Raw genomic sequence first — 20,073 nt, 5'->3', positions numbered from 1 at the left:
TTTGAATCACTTTGTTCATCAATTTGTCTGTTTGTGTTTAGACTTGGGGATAATAAACTGGAAGATTCAGGAGTGAAACTGGTGTCTGCTGCTTTGAGGAACCCGGAGTGTAAAATACAGAAACTGGGGTAAGTACCAGACTGTGGGAGATTGTGTTTACAGTCACTGGGTGTCTGACACTGAACATTAATGTGATCAGTAATTGTTTTAATAATAAACACTGGGGATTTGTATCATCTCCTATCTCTCTGTATCCTTCACCCTCACTCTCTCTTATCTCCAGGCTGGACTACGTCGGTCTCACAGATTCTGGTGCCGAAGATCTCGCCTCCGCTCTCAGTAGAAACACATCACTGACGGAGCTGAACCTGAGCGGTAATGAACTGGCAGATTCAGGAGTGAAACTGGTGTCTGCGGCTCTGAGGGACGCGAAGTGTAAAATACAGGAACTGTGGTAAGTACAAGACTGTGGGAGATTGTGTTTACAGTCACAGGGTGTCTGACACTGAACATTAATGTGATTAGTAATTGTGTTACTGATAAACACTGGGGATTTAAACTGTCTCCTGTCTCTCTGTGTCCTTCACCCTCACTCTCTCTCTCTCATCTGCAGGATGCACAGTGTCGGTCTCACGGATTCTGGTGCAGAGGATCTCGCCTCCGCTCTCAGTACAAACCCATCACTGACGGAGCTGAGCTTGGCATCAAACACGCTCACAGACCGATCTGTCCCCGCTCTCCGCCGCATCATACTGACCCTCCCGAGTCTGGAGCGGATCGTGTGAGTGTTTGTGTTCATGTTAATATCAGCGGATCCGCGGGTTTTCTGTTGATTTTTTTTGTGGGTGTTCTTGTAACATAACCTCAGTCCCCTGTAATGACACTATTGTGTAATCCATTTATTGAAACTTTAATCCTCCATCTGTTTCAGCCTGAGTGGGAATCAGTTCAGTGAGACATGGAAGAAGGAAGTGGAGTCTCTGAAGGAACTTCGACCCGGACTGAGAGTGGATCTGTGAACATCTGCATGTGACGACATCACAGCCCGCGGGATAGGGATATTTTGACCGAATTTCTGCCCTCCCATTAATAGGCGCCCTCCCCTTTAATTTCCAACCGTCCCAACGGACGCTGGCTCCAGCCAGGCCCTCTGTGACGTCAGAGATGGCTCCACAGTGACGCAATACCGCTTCACGTCCCGCGATTCTGCTTCCGGTTTAAGTCCGGGTAAAGAGCTCCGACAAGTGCGACCTCGGGAATTACACAGACAGGAAGACCCCGTGGGTGGGGCCGAGTTCCCCGGATGGGATTATCCCAGGAGAGGATGCTTTTTTTTAAGGATTGGGCTGAGGACGATGCATTCGGCAGTCTGGCCGATGTAACGATGTTAAATTAACAGACACCTCGGCATTGACTCTCGATGTGCAGCGATCTCAGGCACGGCACTGAGATTTTATAATCAATGGGTGAGAAACGGGACAGTTTCTTCAGCCTGCCACTTGTTGTCGCCGATCAGTTAATTGTGTGTGACTGTGAGTGAATCGGGAAAGTGTATTTATTCCTGCACGTCAGCAGCGCTCACAATGTTTAATTTACATCTGAGCTGAGCCGAACATGTCCTTACCTAAGAAATTACCTAGGGTTACCCATTCCCCTCCAATTTTCTGATCTCCATGTACGTGTACAAGAGTCTCTTAAAAGACTCTATCGTATCCGCCTCCACTGTTGCCAGCAGCCCATTTCACGCACTCACCACTTTGAGTAAAAAAATTACCCCTGACATCTTCTCTGTACCTACTTCCAAAAGCACTTTGTGGAGTCACTACCTGTTTATGGTACCTCCCCACGAACACTGATGAAATAAATAAAGAAGTTATTGATTTTATGGGTCCTTACTCACACCACATCCGTCAAATAGAGGTCTGGAAAGATTTGCCTAAGATCAGTCCAGGGGATGTAGTCCAGGAGGGAGATTCACTCTGTGTCTGCCCCCGGGAATGTTTATGAGATAGAGTGGAGGGAGCTTCACTCTGTGTCTGAGCCCGGGAGTGTGTGATGGGACATTGTGGAGGGAGATACACTCTCTGTCGGTCCCCAGGAGTCTGTATGGGATGGTTTGGAGGGAGGTTCACTCTGTGACAGACCTATTGGAATGTGTGATGTGATGGTGTGGAGGGATATTCGCTCTGTATCTGACTCCAGGAGTGTGTTGGGACGGTACTGAAGTAGATTCTCTCTGTGTCTGACACGGGCAGTGTGTGATGGGAGAGTGTGGAGGGAGCTTCACTCTGCGTCTGACCCCTGGTGTTTGTGATGTGACGGTGTTGAGGGAGCTTCTCTCTGTGTCTGACCCGGGGAGTGTGTGATGGGACGGTGTGGAGGGAGATTCACTCTGAGACTGACACCAGGAGTGTGTATGGGACGGTGTGGAGGGAGATTCACTCTGAGACTGACACCAGGAGTGTGTATGAGACGGTGTGGAGGGAGATTCACTCTGAGACTGACACCAGGAGTGTGTATGGGACGGTGTGGAGGGAGATTCACTCTGAGACTGACACCAGGAGTGTGTATGGGACGGTGTGGAGGGAGATTCACTCTGAGACTGACACCAGGAGTGTGTAGGGGACGGTGTGGAGGGAAGTTCACTCTGACACCAGGAGTGTGTATGGGACGGTGTGGAGGGAGATTCACTCTGAGACTGACACCAGGAGTGTGTATGCGACGGTGTGGAGGGAGATTCACTCTGAGGCTGACACCAGGAGTGTGTATGGGACGGTGTGGAGGGAGATTCACTCTGAGGCTGACACCAGGAGTGTGTATGGGACGGTGTGGAGGAAGATTAACTCTGAGACTGACACCAGGAGTGTGTATGGGACGGTGTGGAGGGAGATTCACTCTGAGACTGACACCAGGAGTGTGTATGGGACGGTGTGGAGGGAGATTCACTCTGAGACTGACACCAGGAGTGTGTATGGGACGGTGTGGAGGGAGATTCACTCTGAGACTGACACCAGGAGTGTGTATGGGACGGTGTGGAGGGAGATTCACTCTGAGACTGACACCAGGAGTGTGTATGGGACGGTGTGGAGGGAGATTCACTCTGAGCCTGACACCAGGAGTGTGTATGGGACGGTGTGGAGGGAGATTCACTCTGAGACTGACACCAGGAGTGTGTATGGGACGGTGTGGAGGGAGCTTCACTCTGAGACTGACCCGGGGAGTGTGTGATGGGACGGTGTGGAGGGAGATTCACTCTGAGACTGAACCGGGGAGTGTGTGATGGGACGGTGTGGAGGGAGATTCACTCTGTGTCTGAACCCGGGAGTGTGTATGAGACGTTGTGGAGGGAGAGTCACTCTGAGACTGACAACAGGTGTGTGTATGGGACGGTGTGGGGGGAGATTCACTCTGAGACTGACACCAGGAGCGTGTATGGGACGGTGTGGAGGGAGATTCACTCTGAGACTGACACCAGGCGTGTGTAAGGGACCGTGTGGAGGGAGATTCACTCTGAGACTGACACCAGGAGTGTGTATGGGACGGTGTGGAGGGAGATTCACTCTGAGACTGACACCGGGAGTGTGTATGGGACGGTGTGGAGGGAGCTTCACTCTGAGACTGACCCGGGGAGTGTGTGATGGGACGGTGTGGAGGGAGATTCACTCTGAGACTGAACCGGGGAGTGTGTGATGGGACGGTGTGGAGGGAGATTCACTCTGTGTCTGAACCCGGGAGTGTGTATGAGACGGTGTGGAGGGAGAGTCACTCTGAGACTGACAACAGGTGTGTGTATGGGACGGTGTGGGGGGAGATTCACTCTGAGACTGACACCAGGAGCGTGTATGGGACGGTGTGGAGGGAGATTCACTCTGAGACTGACACCAGGTGTGTGTAAGGGACCGTGTGGAGGGAGATTCACTCTGAGACTGACACCAGGAGTGTGTATGGGACGGTGTGGAGGGAGATTCACTCTGAGACTGACACCGGGAGTGTGTATGGGACGGTGTGGAGGGAGATTAAAGCCTTTCATCCTCAACGAAGACCTACTTCCCGCACGATCACGCTTGGGGCAAGTAAGGTCAGAAATAACTGCCATCAGGCACGATTTTAAGAGACGCACCCTCCGTCCCGTAATCTCTTTCCGGCGGCAGGTATTCATGCATCTGGAGAGGGAGGACGAAGTTGAGACCGGTTTACTGTCCGGCACGAGGGGGTAGATTATCAGCTATATTGGAGCTCTGAGCGCCCACGGTGCCATGCGTGCGGGGAGGTGGGGCACTTTCGGAGGGACTGTCCTAGCACCCGAAAACCCAGGGATTCCACTTCGGGAACTGGTGCCCCAGCTACCTCTGCCCCTGATCCCATTCCTGCTCCTACACCTGTGCCGCCCCCTGCTCCTGCCCCTGACCCTGTCTCTATCCCCGCCCCTATTCCTGTGTCTGTTTTAGTCCCTGCCCATGCCCCTATTGTTCAGGCGGGAGTTCTTGAGGTTACGTGCAAGGATGTTGAGGCGAGGGACGGGGTGGAGCCTGTGCGGGGAAGGAAAGTGAGGAAGAAATCCAAACTCATTAAGAAGTCAGCCCCCGAGAAAGCAGAGCTCACGCCCATTTGCCCAGAAGTGGAGCAGGAGGCTCGTGGAAGTGCACAGTTGGACGGAGGAATGGAAGCGAAGAGTACCGCTCCATCAGTAAATCCTGCACCTGTGTGCTCCTCCGGCTTGAAGAGGAGAAGGGAATGCTCCCCCAAGAGGGCAGGGAATGTAGATGCGGGGGAGTCCCAGAAAGGGGTGGAATTCCGGGTGGAAGTTGTGTCTAACCCTGAATCCCCAGATGTAGCCACCAGTCCTGTGGTAGGTGGTGTGGTTGTGCAGGAAGCTACTGCTGGGCCTGTTTGCACAACTAAAACAGACCTGGAGCCCTCCACCCAGGACTTAGCAGTAAGCGACTCCCTGGAGGCAAGTGTATTAAACAGTATGAGCGGAGAGGAGACCAAGCTCTCTCACTGTCAGCATCAGGCTGCCGGTGAATCCCTTGGACCAGAGCTGCTGGGGTCCCCTTCATACCTGTCTCCTGGGGAGGGTGATATACCTTGCTTGCCGACCCCATCAACTAAAGGCCTGCAGGGAGTCCCTGGGATTTTCCCTCCATCGGCGTAACTGTGGATAAGACTGATGCGACGGTGGAGCGGGAAGGATGAGGGAGGTACCCGCTGCGCAGTGTGGGTTACAAGTGCAGCCGCATATTAGAACACACGAGGAGAAAGATGGGGGATCTATCTGCAGTGAGTGGTTGGAGGGAGACTCGTTTGATATCGAGACAATGAACATCCTCACCCCTCCTGAAAAAATCCCCTTTGGTACCTGTGGAGGAGATCAGAGAGTTCATTCACTCCTCTGTGGGTGCAAAGCATCGGCTTAAACTAGCCTCTCTTCGCTGGCCTAGCATGTCGAGGCTGGTGAAGTCCCTGCGAGTCATTCTCGGAGGGAAGGGGAAGGGGAAGAGGAATGTTGTGTCGGGGAATGACAGACGGCAGCTGAAATCCTTCCTGGATGACCTGGTGAGGGACATCAGGGTGGAAAGCAGCCTCGCTCCTTCGGAAACCGGTGGGTCACACGATAGCGATGGTAGCAGTCGAGCCCGGAAAGCAAAGAATGTTCTTGGTTTTCTTCGGGATGGTGAGGTTGAGGGCGCCACCGCTCTCAGTGGGAAGGGTATTGGTGCTGAGGCCTAGTGTGCTCCCGACATGAAGCTTACCATAGCTAGTCTTAATATAAATTGTAGCACGATGGGAGATACGCGGTGAGTTTCCTGCAGGAAACCCATACCACCCCAGGAACGAGTCCGCTTTGCTCCTGGAGTGGTAGGGTGGTGTCTACATGAGTCACCTTTGCTCCAGCTCTAGCGGGGTGGCGATCCTGTTTGTCCCAACCTTCCAGCCAGAAATGGTAGGAGCCCAAGATGTTGTGCCCGGCCGTCTGCTCCACATGGCTGTGCGCCTGGATGGAGTATTGCTGCATTTTACCAATGTGTATGCCCGCGGCGCGGGATGATGCAGACGCGCCTATTCTGTCAGCTGTCCACCTTGCTGAGTTCCATCGATTCTGGGGACTGCGTCATCCTCGGGGAGATTTCAACTGTACCCTCGAGGTGGAGGACCGCTCGGGCCTCCAACGCGACCCAGCATCGGCGAAAAGGTTAAAGGAGCTAGTCGGCTCCTTTGACTTGGTGGACAGCTGGCGGAATCTTCAACCCGACTCTAGCGCCTTCTCCAGAAGATCTAGAGAGGGGGGTTGCCGGATAGACCGCCTGTATATCTCTCGGGCTTGTATCTCCCGCGTGTCGGTGTCCTCCATGCGGCCGGTGTCGTGCTCGGCTCATCACCTTGTGTGGATGGAATTTACTCCTCTGCACCCTCGGTTGGGATCCGGGTATTGGCACTTTAACAACCGGCTGCTGGAAAACAGCCGATTCCGGGATTCTTTCCGAGCGTTCTGGGCCACCTGGAGTGAGGGACGGAGAGAGTTCTGCTCCCTACGGCTGTGGTGGCATGTGGGCAAAGCCCACATCCGGTTTTTTTGTCGGGAGTACACTAGGGGGTCGACAAAGAGGCGGGGCTCTGAGATTGAGCGGTTTGAGAGAGCGTTGCTTGACCTAGAGCCCCGTCTTGGTCCGACCGGTGGAGACAAACAGCTGTGGCAGGAATACCAGGAGAAGAAGGACGCACTCAGGCATCTGCAGCTTCAGCAGTCCCGAGGTGCATATGTGAGGTCGCGGATCCAAATGCTGCAAGATTTGGACCGCGGCTCACCCTTCTTCTACTCGTTGGAGAAGTGGCGGGGTGTTCAAAAGCAACTGGTGGAGCTACTGGCTGCTGATGGCTCCTCCATCACGGATCCCGACGAAATTATCAAAGAAGTCCGCACTTTCTATCGGTCCTTATTCTCACCAGATCCGTCAAATGCGGGGGCGTGCAGTGAGGTCTGGGAAGATTTAGCAAAGGTCAGCCGAGTAGACGCAGCGCGTCTGGACGCTCCCCTAACTCGGGAGGAGCTGTCTACTGCCCTTCGGCAACTCCGGAGGGTTAACTGCCCTGGCTTAGATGGTCTGAGTGTGGATTACACTGGGGGTTTATTGCAGCCTTGTTCTAGGGGAGAGCCGAGCCCCCGGGGAAATGCCTTTCTCATGGCGGAGAGCTGTTGTGGTCCTAGTGCCCAAGAAGGGAGAACTCCGCCTGCTAATGAACTGCGCCCGGTGTCCCTATTGTGCGCGTACTACAAGATGTTCCCCGGGCAATGACCAACCGTCCTGGTACAGTACAAGGACAGGTGATCCATTCTGACCAATTCTACAAGGTCCCGGGCCGCTCCATCCAGGACAATGTCCACCTGGTACGGGACCTGATCCACCTGCAACAGGAGACTGGGTCCCGGGCAGCGTTTCTTTCTCTTGACCAGGAGAAAGCGTTTGACCGGGTAGACCACAGTTCCTGGTGGGCACTCTGCAGGCTTTTGGGCTCGGACCACACTTTGTGGCCCGAGTTCGGCTCCTATACTCTGCCGCGGAGTGCCTTGTTAAGATCAATGGATCACTGGCAGCGCCCACTCCATTCAGGAGAGGAGTACGCCAGGGGTGCCCCATGTCCGGTCAATTGTACACGATCTGTGTCGAGCCATTCCTAAGCCTCCTACGGCGAAGGCTGACAGGTCTGGTTCGGCGTGAACCGGACATGGAGGCCGTCCTCTCGGCCTACGCCGATGATGTACTCCTCATGATGACAGATCCCAATGACCTGCACAGGATGCGCGAGTGCCAAGAAGTTTTCTCGGCAGCATCCTCCGCTAGGATCAACTGGGCGAAATGTTCCGGACTCTTAGTGGGTCAGTGGTAGGTGGACTCCCTGCCGGAGGAGATGAGAGCTTATGAGTGGAGCACTAGACGTCTCCTCTATCTGGAACTCTACCTGAGTCCATCTGGGGAGACCTGGCTGGCGAACTGGCAGGACCTGGAGACGAAAGTCATGGCCCGCCTGGGGCGCTGGTCAGGCCTTCTCAGGGTGCTTTCCTATCGAGGCAGGGTGGTGGTCATAAACCAGCTGGTGGCCTCCATGTTGTGGTATCGGATGGTCACCTTGGCCCCCCCTGCCCCGTTTGTTGCGAGAATGCAGAGGAAGTTAGTGGACTTCTTCTGGCGCAACAGGAAACACTAGGTCTCTGCAGCGGTCTTGAGTCTCCCAGTGTTAGAGGGCGGACAGTCGCTGGTGTGCGTTCGAACGCGACCGTCGGCTCTCCGCCTTAGGACTCTGCAGAGATTCCTGGACGCAGAGCACCCTCCCAGGTGGCACTTGTTGGCGACTTTCTTCATCCGGAGGGGCTGCTGTCTTCACGAAGACATGCGGCTACCACCGGCGGGCGTCAGCCGTACTGCTTTGCGGAGTCTGACCGGCTTCTATCAGGACCTACTGAGAGTCTGGAACATGGTCGCCTCAGGCCGGAAATCCCCTCCTCTGGCGGAGGGCGGGGTCCTGGCCGATTCTTGTCCTACCCCAGTGGATGTCGGTGCGGCTCGGGTGTGTGGATTGACTCAGGCCGAGTTGCTTGTCGGGCCCAGGCCTCGCAAACTTCTCCGGGAGCCGTGTCCACACAACTTGAGCCATCTCTCATCGATACCCACAGTCCCTTTCAGGGATGCAAGTAGGAGGTAATTGTATCGGCTGCTGCTCCACACCCTCCAATCCCTTGCCCTTGTCCACCGTCCCGACACGCCATGGCGGTCGATCTTTCCACCCGGAGGTGAGGAGGGTTCCCACTGGAAGTCCCTTTACGAGGGGGTTCTTCCCATGCACCTGGGGGATCTCGGCTGGAGGGTGCTGCATAGAGCGGTGCCCTGCAATAAGTTTTTTTAATTTGTACATGGATCTCCCACCCGCATGCCACTTCTGCGGGCTGGAGGAGACCGTGTACCACATGTACATGGAGTGTGCGAGGCTGCAGCCTCTTTTTGCGTATTTGCGTGGGCTGCTTCTCGCCTTCTGGCTGCATTTTAGCCCCACCCTATTTATATATGGTCATCCAGTAAGGAGGGGGCATGAAGGGATGAGGATATCCTTGTTAACTTGCTCCTGGGGCGGGCGAAAACAGCCATTGATGGGTCTTGGAAACGGGTGGCGGGAGGATCTCCCCAGGCAGACTGCCTGGCAATGTTTAGAGGGTATGTTCGTGCCCGGGTAAATATCGAAAAGGAACATACGCAGTCCACGGCGACCTTAGAGGCGTAAATCATTGATAGAGATGCAAACATTTTGTTGTAATGTGTATTGTTTATTTTTAGTGAAGTAATTGTGTTAGTCACTGTTTTGTATATTATAACACAGAATTTGTAACAAAGGTGAAGAGAGTCGGGGGGAGGACGCAGCCTTCCTTTACACCGTCGCCTATTGTGAAGGGATCTGAGAGATCGTTGTTGTGTGTGACTTGGCTACGCTAATTTCGTGCAGTTGGATGACCATGCTGGGGAACTTTGGGGGGCATCCCAGTCGTTCCATGATTTGCCACAGAACTTCCCTGCTCACAGTGTCGAACGCCTTGGTCAGGTCTTCACCATCTTCTTCAGCATTGTGCTCGAAAGGGTCACGGAAGACCGTGATGACGAGGACGGTGTCTACATCCGGTACCGCCCCGATGGCAGCCTGTTCAACCTGAGGCGACCGCAGTCCCACACCAAGACACTGGAGCAATTCATCCGAGAGCTCCTCTTCGCCGACGATGCTGCCCTTGTTGCCCACACAGAGACAGCCCTGCAGCGTATAACATCCGGCTTCGCAGAGGCTGCCGAGCCCTTCGGACTGGAAGCCAGCTTGAAGAAGACAGAAGTCCTCCATCCGCCCGCACCTCAGGAAGATTACCACCCTCCCCGCATCACCATCGGCGAGGCAGAGCTGAAGACAGTCCACCAGTTCAGCTACCTGGAGTGCACCGTCTCGTCAGATGCCGAGACCGACAAAGAGATTGACAACAGACTGACAAAGGCCAACAGCGCATTCGGCAGGCTGTGAGAAAGAGTCTGGAACAACAAGCATCTGAAGAAAGGCACAAAGATCAGCGTGTACAGAGCCGTTGGACTCACCACCCTCCTGTATGGCTCCGAGTCCTGGGTCACCTACCGTCACCTCCCACGACTCCTTGAGCGTTTCCACCAGCGCTGCCTCCGCACCATCCTCGACATCCACTGGAGTGACTCCGTCACCAACATCGAAGTCCTCGAACAGGCGGAGGTCACCAGCATCGAGTCTGTTCAAGACGCAGCTGCGCTGGGCAGGGCACGTCTCCAGGATGGAGGATCATCGCCTGCCCAAGACTGTGCTGTGTGGCGAACTCTCCACTGGCCACCGTGACAGGGGGCACCGAAGAAGAGGTACAAGGACTCTCTGAAGAAATCCCTTGGTGCCTGTCACATTGACCATCGCCAGTGGTCTACTGTAGCCTCCGATGGCGAGGCCTGGCGACACGCCATTCACCAGTCTGTCTCCTCCACTGGGAACGCACGCAGGGCTGGTCTTCAGGATGAAAGGAGAAGGAGGAACGACAGTGACACAGCAGCACCAAACCCGGAACAGAATTTCCCTTATTGCAGCCGCTGTGGCCGGGCCTGCCTGTCCCGTGTTGGCCTTGTCAGCCACCAGCGAGCCTGCAGCAGACGGGGGCAGCCCCCTTCCTAAATCTGCGTTCGCGAAGCCAAGCCATGATGATGACATTAAAACAACGAAGAACACGGGCACTACCAAAACTAATTAAACACAGATTAATTTAAAATAGTCCAATCCTCGGGAAGGATGCAATTTCCCTTACCTTGCCTACTGTCCCGGAACAACTCCATAATATCAATGGACGTTTAGGACTGTGTGACCCCGTAGGAAAGAGAGATTCGAGAGACAGAGCGTCAGTGCCGTGAAGCCATTTATTAACATTATTAATGCAAACGTCAGGGATTGTTGTTGGGATCATAAGTGATGTCACTGGACGATGAGCTGGCCGGACCCCACATGCTGATAATCCCCTTTTGAGTGTAGATATCAGGAAGAGCAGGGATGTAGTTAATCTGAAGATGTAGCGTGACCTGGAAGGACATTCTGCGGCTCTCTCTCAATACTCAGATCCGCAGCAACAAGCTCATTTTATCAATAACATCAACCGAACAGATACTGAAAAATAGTTCGTACGTTTACACCTGCCCCTGTGACGTATGGAACCAAAGAGTGCGATCCGTTGACATGCGCAGAAGAGTGAAGTTTAGTGGGAAGTGCTCACGTGTTGTTGAAGGACGCGGAAAGGATTCACAATGATGTAATTGGAACTTGGACTTTGAGGTAAGCGGGAAGTATGGATAGTCTGGAACTTTTTTTGTTCTGGGGTAGAGGCTGAAGGGCGAATATATAAAGATTTATATAAACGACATGGCGCGGATAGTAAGCATTTCTCCAACCGAGTGGATTCTAGAACTAGTGGCTATATTTGTATGCGAGAAGGGAAATTTTGAAGGGGCTCCTGAGTAACATAATTTTCATTGTGGTGGGCACGGACCGAGATGACAGTAAACATATTTGAGGCAGATATAATTGGAATGTGTCTTTGGCATTTTGACAAGATCATGTTATGAAAGCTTGGGAAGGATCGATGTCTAAACACAGGCAAATGGGAGTCAGTCAGGAAGGCACCCGCTTCGGCACGTTCACTCCTCCATGGCAATGAGCTGTGAATAAATCAGGCAGACAGTTCGACAGGTTTGAGTGACGTTGAAGCTTGTGGAAGCGGAATGCGAGATTGCTTTGGCTCAGTCGGCTTCAGACCAGGTGAGAATCAGCTTCTCGTGCTCCTTGTTAATAACCTGAATAAATCAGTTTTCACGCAATCCCGACATTTTGGGGATGGGTTTGCTGGGCGTGCTGTGGAGCGTTTGTGAGAGTATTGCCTCCCTAAAATATGAACCATATTCAGATTTAATTAGAAAGTGAATGTGAGTCATCTGTACATGATTTAATAAAATCAATTTGAAAAGCAATACATCGTGTGCTTATTTATTATTTTTCACAGTAAGTACTTTATTGACTTTATTACTTTATTGTCTCCAGACAATTGATACTAGTGCGTACAATCATCACAGTGATATTTGTTTCGCGCTCCCTGAAGTACACATCGAAATAAATATAATTTAAAAATAAATTATAAATCATAATTAGAAAACAGAAAAGGGAAAGTAAGGTAGTGCAAGTCAAGTCCAGATATTTGGAAGTTACGGCCCAGATCCGGGTCAGGATCTGTTCAGCAGTCTTATCACAGTTGGAAAGAAGCTGTTCCCAAATCTGGCATTGATATCTGATTTCCTGTAAGGGCTGTACTGTAAGGGCTGATTTCCGTAACCAGGGGTATCGCGGGGTAACATCGAATATAATGTCTACAGGATCGGGAATAGAAGATCGCCTTCTATTGCTGAGGGGTGGCTGGTCAACTGAGGAAGTTCTGGTACAGCTGAGTGGCACTGCCAATCACGAAATAAATGGAACGACACAACGTAAGCTGAACTAACACAGGATCTTTTGAAAGGCTATGTAACTTCTTTCCAAATTTGTATTCTTCTAATAATTATCGAGGAAGAATATTTTCTATCCTCAATTCCTGCTGAGGATTTTGGACGCGGCTGTGCAGTATTCGAAAACTTTTTGCGCCTCTTTTTCGCTGCTTCACATTATACAGTTTGGCAGGTCGGGAAATATGGAATAAGGATGTTATTGACCGTCGCTCTCTGCTGCTTTACAGAGATCCAATGCTGGATGCAAATAGTCTGGTCTCCTTAAAATTGAAATGACGCTTGTCCTAATCCAATACAGAGTTCCATCCGGCCCATTCCACACATTCATACATTTTATTTCTACCTCGAGCTAATTCTTATCAGATACGAATGAGACACTTTCAGTTACCAGCATCAGGATGTATTAAATGAGAATATTTATCTTACTATCAATCTAAAAGCGCGGATCTTTTACAAAATGTTGCCTGTTGTAAGACGTGTGCGAGCTGGAACTGAGTTCTACTCCGGGGAGAAAGAAGATCTTACATTTGTCCTGATCAATTCCCGGACAAGCGTCCAAGGAGACAGTATCAACGTTTTCAACTCTGCCCTGAAGTTAGTTTGGGTCGCTGCATAAATACACGTGTTTGTACAAGAACTCATGTTCGTGAGCAGAGCCCCGGTTTGAGCAGAGATATATCGGGCAGAGTAATAGTCGCGATCAAAATACACGGTTAGACTGGCAATAGAACTGGTCACTGCCGACGGCAGCCAAAATAGCATGAAGCTGCCCGATACACAGAAGAGTAATATGATGCTCTTTTTCCTGTTCTCCATCTCCGGGTCACGTTCAATCTTACTCTTATGGGTTCGGAAGCTCCTCCGGGATTTGTTGGCCACTAAGATATGCCTGGCCGTCATCCCGTTACATAAAAGTATTAAACAAATGCACACAGCAGGTTTTTGAAAGGATTTGAATCTGCTGAACGCGGCAAAAGTTGGAGAGTTGAAGATGTCCAATTTCGGGCGGACAACCAAGAAATATTTCCAATTATTCGTTGAGGCTGAAATGCAAACAAGAGGGGTATATTCTCCAGGCAAAGCTCCGCCAGTATTACTGCTGCCAGGATCCTGGCTGTCTTCACTCTGCAGTATTTTGTTTTAAACTTCTGACAACATATGGCAACATATCGATCACAGGTGAAGGCCACCGTGTACCGCCGTGATAGTTCCAGAGTGACCGTCAGCACGTAGATCGTGGCTTTAAGGACTTCCGTATAATGCAGAAATGAACTTGACAGGCGGAATATTAAAATCTCATAGAAAAGGACATTGATGAGAATGACCGATAGATCTGACACAGCCATCATCGTCATGTAGGCAGAGTTGCATTTGGAAAGACCGCATTTTCCCCGGGACAGAATAATAATTGTTAACAAATTAGCTGCAACAGAAAAAAAAAGCAACAACAGATAAAGAGATCACTGAAGGAGGAAGAGAGGGGAATCTTACAACTTATTTCTGAAATATGTTCGGATGTATTTCTGTTTAGTCCGGTGGTCTGAGAGTGAGCATAGGCAGGACGGAAATGCACTTCGCAGTGTGATCTTCACCAGCTGGAAACGGGCTGAGAAACAGCACGTGTAATTTACTGGGAGCCTGGGTAATGTGCTGCCCTGCTGGAGGGTAAACCAGGTTACCATTGCATGGCGAATGGTAGGTTGTGAGGTGCTCCGCATAAAAGAGACGGAGCTGTAAATACAGATCCATCATTCATTTAAAGTAAAACACTGGGTAAACCGGGTGGCACAGAGGTCATTTTGCACATCGGCCATCACAAATCAGGACTCTGAGCACTGGGGCTGAGTTATTGAGTTGGAGTTGTACAATACAAAATTGAAACCAAATTCGTAGTATTGTTTACAATTCTACTCACCTTCGTACGGGAATTATATCAAAATTCGTGACAGAATTCAAAATATTTACAAGGATACTGACGGGAATGAGTAATTTTTGTATACATTAGGGGTATAATTCGTGTAAATGAATTTCAGCCACTTCCTCTCAGATTGTGTGAGACTGTTTTGAACGATCATAGGATTCGCGTGAAAGTTGAAATGTTTCGGGGGTAATCTGAGAGAGGTTATTTACTCAGAGGTCGCTGCGAGTGTGGAAACAGCTCCCTGCGGAGAGGACGATGCGGGATCTACTGTACGACGTAAGATAAGCTCGTAAAGGGCTAATGTGGGAGAGAGGTAGGGGAATATTAGTCAGCTGCCGGTAGATAGGACCACAGAGGTTCAGGTCGCCATGGCGGGCCGAATGGCCGCTTTTGTGTTGTACACTTTTACTCTCTGACAGGCACGATGAAAAATACATTACCTCCTGAGCGAAACACTACTGCTATTTCAGCGATGGCATCCCTCCGATCTCTTTGCACCGGACATGAGGAGACGCCCTCCTGTGTCCAGCAGAAAGTCTCCTCACCGGCCGTGTGGACAGGGAACGATACAGCGCCTATTGAGCAGCTTGTATAATGGACACATTGCGGCGCATCTTCTGATCATACTTCATAAATAATAACAATGTCCTGCAGAAGGCCAATAGCTGTTAGACAATGTATTAATACGACTTACCGGGTAAACCAAACACCGCTAGAACAGGGTAACAAACGTCTTTCACCTGTAGGATCGCCGGTCGACTCATGTTCGATTACTTGAATTATCTCCCGTTGTGCAGTTCACATCAGCGTGTGACTCGAACCGCGACACGCTGCTAATTTATAGGGAACACGAATTCTCCGTCACTGGTAGGCGGGTTGTGCAATGAATGACGTTACTTACAGCCAATGAACAAACAAGGGTTGATGTTCCGCTCCAGTGCCACCTGTTCCCCAGCTGATGGACTGAGCAGCTAGATCATGAAGCTCCTTCATTCACATTCCACAACAGAACACCCCCCCCCCCCGAGGGAGTGACGTCAGCGCTCCCCTCGCCCGCGGAGAGCATCGCTCCAGGAGGGTCCTTTCGTTGTCCCACAGTAATTCAGTGAAGAGGTCCCGCTCCGTTCCGTAACTGCATTTGTTACACAGCGTTCTGCTGATACCCACTGACTATAACATTACTGATGCTGCGCTTGCCTTTACTTTTCACACAATAATTCTTCAATAACCTTTCTCATCATGCGTCCAGTCTAATGTCAAACCGTTAGTCTTTGTCTAACCTGATAGGCTGTGATTCCTTCCTAAATGAGACGGACAAAGTTCTGGTGCATGTGCGCAGTATTTTCTCTGGAATTGGAGCAACAAAGCCACAAGAGATACAGTATGCTAAAAGTGAGAGGTTTAACTGTACCCAATTTAAAGATCTATAGCATACCCGAGGGGCAATCTCTTTACCCAGAGGGTGGTACATTTATGGGACGAGCTGCCAGTTGGATGTACCGAAGACAGGATATTTCAGAACCAGGAACATGGACCAGAAGTGCACAGGAATTAAATTGGTGATAAGATGCCCCATTAAACCAATCCCTACCGTCTGCAGGTGTCCATATCCGTCCTATTCCTGCATATCCCTTTCTGAGAACATCTGGAAGTACTTTACTATAATTGCTTCCACCGCCATTGCATCTTGTGGATTGCCGGCACACAAGCCCTCCCCGTGTGAAAGAAAAGATCACCCGCACATCTACTTTGAAATCAGCCGTTATCATTTTATTCATCTGGGATCAGGCGTTTCCACACCGGAAATAGACGGTACCGGCCGTCTACTTTATCTAGGCCCCTCATACGCTGATAAGCTTCAATCAGCTTTCCATCGAGCCTCCGCCAATCCATAAGACACAACCCACGTTGCCCACTCTCTCCTGATGACACACGCCCGCTAATGCAAGCAGCACGCCGGTAAACCTCTGCACCTTCTCTGCAGCAGCATCTTTCCAACAGCGGGGGAACAGACTGGGTTCGGTTTCCAGACACGGCCTCAGTAGACATTTAATATGCAGCCGCCTACAAGTGTGCTGCAGACTCGACCGTCGTCTGAGTCGACAGAGTCACGGTGGTGATCTTGAGGCTTCAGAACTCCGCAGCTCCAGTCAGAGAATGCTAAAGAAAAGCAAAGTTATAGGGAATTCTTTGTCTCCTTCCCGTTTGTGCATCAGCTCGGACGTTATATGACGATGTTTTGGATGCTGGAATTGAAGGCTTTGTTGAAAACATTGCAGATGACATGAAGACAAATGGAGGGGAGGGCAGGTTGGAGGAAGCAGAAAGGGTTCAGAAGGTCAGTCAGATTTGGAGAATGGGTAAAGAATTGGCAGTTGGAATACAGTGTCGGGAAGTGTGTGGCCATGCACTTTGGTAGAAGAAATGAAAGGATTGGTTATTGTCTAAAGGCAGGGAAAATCCTAAAGCTTCAGACGATGGAGACGTGGGAGTCCTTGTCCAGGATGTCTTAACAGTTAATTTGCGGGCGGAGTCGGTGGTGAGGAAAGCAAAAACAACGTTAGCATTCATATCGGTCAATTGAATATGAAGGCAATCATATGATGCTGATGTCAAGATGAGTATATGAGTATAAATGCAGAGACAGTGACACTGTTGGTCTTCGCACTTTTACTTGTTCGGATATAAACTACAATACACGGGCAACGGGTTCACAGAGTCTATAACACGAGGCTGCACTTAAACTGCTTCACAAGATCCAAGGCTTCAGGAGGAAATCGGGCAAGTCAGTCTACAAAACAAGCGGAATGTCTCCACAGGCTTTACACTAGGTAAGTCGCTGTACAAACCGGCACAGCAAAAGGACTGACGCTGATAGTTGATTCTAACCGGCAGTGCGAGTATCAAGACTGAGCAACTGGTAGAGCAGGCACCAACATTAAACACCACTCAGTCAGTCTCAGGTGCGTCACGTGATCCACTTGAGCTCCTCCGAGTAAATAGGGCTGAGACCGTCGCCCAGAACGGCGTCATCAATTTTCTTTGAGGTGACAGCGCCACCTATTGGGTGCTGCATATATTACAGTTGACTCTGAATAAAACACGGGTGAAGCCTGACGTGGAGCATTGTGAACAGTTTTAGACTCATTATCTTAGAAATGAGTCGCTGAAATTAGAGAGGGTTCAAAGGAGGTCGTTTAAATGATTCCCGGATTGAATGGCTTGTCGTATGAAGAGGGTTTGATGGCCTGAATTCACTGCAATTCAGAAGAATGAGGTGTGAAAAGCCTATATAGAGTGGACGGAGGGGATGTTTCCAATGGTGGGAGAGTCTCAGAACAAAGCGCACACTCTCAGAATAGAGAGGTGTCCTGCTAGAACTGAGACGGTGAGGAACCTCTTGCCTCAGAGAATGGTGAATCTGTGTAATTTCTTACCTAAGACAGCTGTTCAGGTCAATTCTTTATGTATATTTAAGGCAGAAGCTGATTGATTTTAACTGGTCAGGGCATGGAGGGAAACGGGGAGAAGGCCGGAGATTGGGGCTGAGAGTAAAATTGGATCTGCCACGATGAAATGGCGGAGCAAAATATGTGAGCTAACTCGTCACATTCCGCTCCTATATCTTATGCTCTTATGGTCTTATAACATCGTCATCTGAAAATCAGTTCCTCAAATGATGCGGACAAGCATGTCATAGGCCTTCTGTCGCCGCCCTTTCGACATTTTCAGCCACTTTGACGGAGATATGGACTTGGTCCCCAAAATCTGTCAGCTCAACAACATTGTTCAAGGGCTTTCCATCCAGAGTAACTTGTCCCTTTGCTTTTGGCCTCCCAAACTGTAGCACTTCACACGCTGGCCCATTACGGATCCCTGTGAAACACCTCCCGTTCTGGAATTTCAGCCGGAATGAATTCCATCCACCGCTATTCATTGTCCCCGACGAGGATCCAATTCTGAATCCAAAACGTCAACTCACTGTGGATCCTTTGCAGCTTAAACTTCTGGAGGATCCTCCCATGAGGCTTCCCTTCTCTCCAGCTCCCGCTAAAAACCCCGAGTCTTACCAGTGTCTCTCACGAATCGATCTCTGCCTAGCTTTCTCCAGACTCTTCTGCCATTCCACCAACCTGATTGGCTAACGCACCATTCCTAAGTTGAATATCACAGCCCCCTTGTATTTAACTGAAACCCAAACACCTCCAGCAGAACACACCTTTCTACACAAAACTACAAAATGAAATGCCCTAGAGCATTAACAGTAGAACATGTGTCTTATCGAAGGCGTTACATAGAGCTGAAAAACCTTTTGTTAGACTCCTCAATATTGTTAAAAAAATAGAAATATAGAAAACCTACAGCACAATACAGGCCATTCCGCCCGCAAAGTTATGCCGAACACGTCCCTGCCTTAGAAATTACTAGGCTTTTTCATAGCCGTCGACTTTACTAAGCTCCATGTACCTATCTAAAAGCCTCTTAAAAGACCCTATCGTATCCGCCTCCACCACCGATGCCAGCAGTCCATTCCACGCACTCACCACTCTCTGCGTAAAAATCATACTCCACTGTACCTACTCCCCAGCACCTTAAACCTGTGTCCTCTTGTGGCAACCATTTCAGCCCTGGGAAAAAGCCTCTGACTATCCACACGATCAATGCCCCTCATCATCTTATACACTTCTATCAGGTCACCTCTCATCCTCCTTCGCTCCAAGGAGAAAAGGCCGAGTTCACTCAACCTATTCTCATAAGGCATGCGCCCCAATCCAGGGAACATCTTTGTAAATCTCCTCTGCACCCTGTCTATGGCTTCCACATCCTTCCTGTAGTTAGGCGACCAAAACTGAGCACAGTACTCGAAGTTATTGTTGGTTAGCTTTCCTTCATATTTCATATTTCCCCTTATGGCGTTTTATTTACCTTCAGGTGATTTTTAAAAAAATTACAATCCCCTAACTAAAATTTCTGGATGAGCCTTCCATGCAGTACTTTGTCAAAGACCTGACTGAAGTTAGAACAGCTGAAGCCAGTGTGGATTGGGTTTAAATGCTCAGCCGCGAAACCTTCAAGAGTGAAAGATTGAACGTACACAGTACCTTATGCTCCTGTTAGAATAAAAGGTATTGGCGAATTCGGATCTTCGAGGGATGGTAAGGCCTTGGTTAAGAAGAAGTAAGGAGACGTATGGCCAGTTGGGACCAAATGAGTCACTCGAGACATATAGGAAATGCATGAAATAATTAAGAGTGTATTTAGAGCTAGAGAAGGCTTGAACCTTCCCGGGCACACGGGTTAAAGGACATTCCCCGGAGATTCGACAGTCACATGAAGATCATAGTGAATGCAAAGGAAGAGAATCATAGCGATCACAGAAGTCAGCTACGGATGGAGCCAAAACAGGCGGGGAAGGTGTTAGAGATTTGTTGCGTCTCTATTTGCTCAGAAGACAGGAACATGGACAAAATGGGTGAAAACAATAGTGAGGTCGTGCACGATACGGATTATGGGGGATGATTGCAGACCTTCTGCTCGCCCCAGAATAGAAACGACGCTGAGGCTTTGGCG

At 50.2% G+C, this 20,073-nt stretch overlaps 1 protein-coding gene across 1 annotated transcript in view; it reads left to right on the top strand.

The window, feature by feature from the left end:
- The window catches only part of LOC140720886 (NACHT, LRR and PYD domains-containing protein 3-like), a 31,479-nt gene extending 29,599 nt beyond the window's left edge, over nucleotides 1-1,880 (top strand). The window contains exons 7-10 of the mRNA XM_073035733.1: nucleotides 42-128; nucleotides 284-454; nucleotides 614-781; nucleotides 932-1,880. Coding sequence (XP_072891834.1) covers nucleotides 42-128; nucleotides 284-454; nucleotides 614-781; nucleotides 932-1,019 — 514 coding nt within the window. The 3' untranslated portion in view covers nucleotides 1,020-1,880. The remainder of the gene's footprint in view (nucleotides 1-41; nucleotides 129-283; nucleotides 455-613; nucleotides 782-931) is intronic.
- The last annotated feature ends 18,193 nt before the right edge of the window (nucleotides 1,881-20,073 follow it).

This window comes from Hemitrygon akajei, unplaced genomic scaffold (genome assembly GCF_048418815.1).
Source record: "Hemitrygon akajei unplaced genomic scaffold, sHemAka1.3 Scf000048, whole genome shotgun sequence".
In the NCBI taxonomy this organism is placed as follows: Eukaryota; Metazoa; Chordata; class Chondrichthyes; order Myliobatiformes; family Dasyatidae; genus Hemitrygon; species Hemitrygon akajei.
This window is presented reverse-complemented; position numbering and strand designations above follow the sequence as displayed.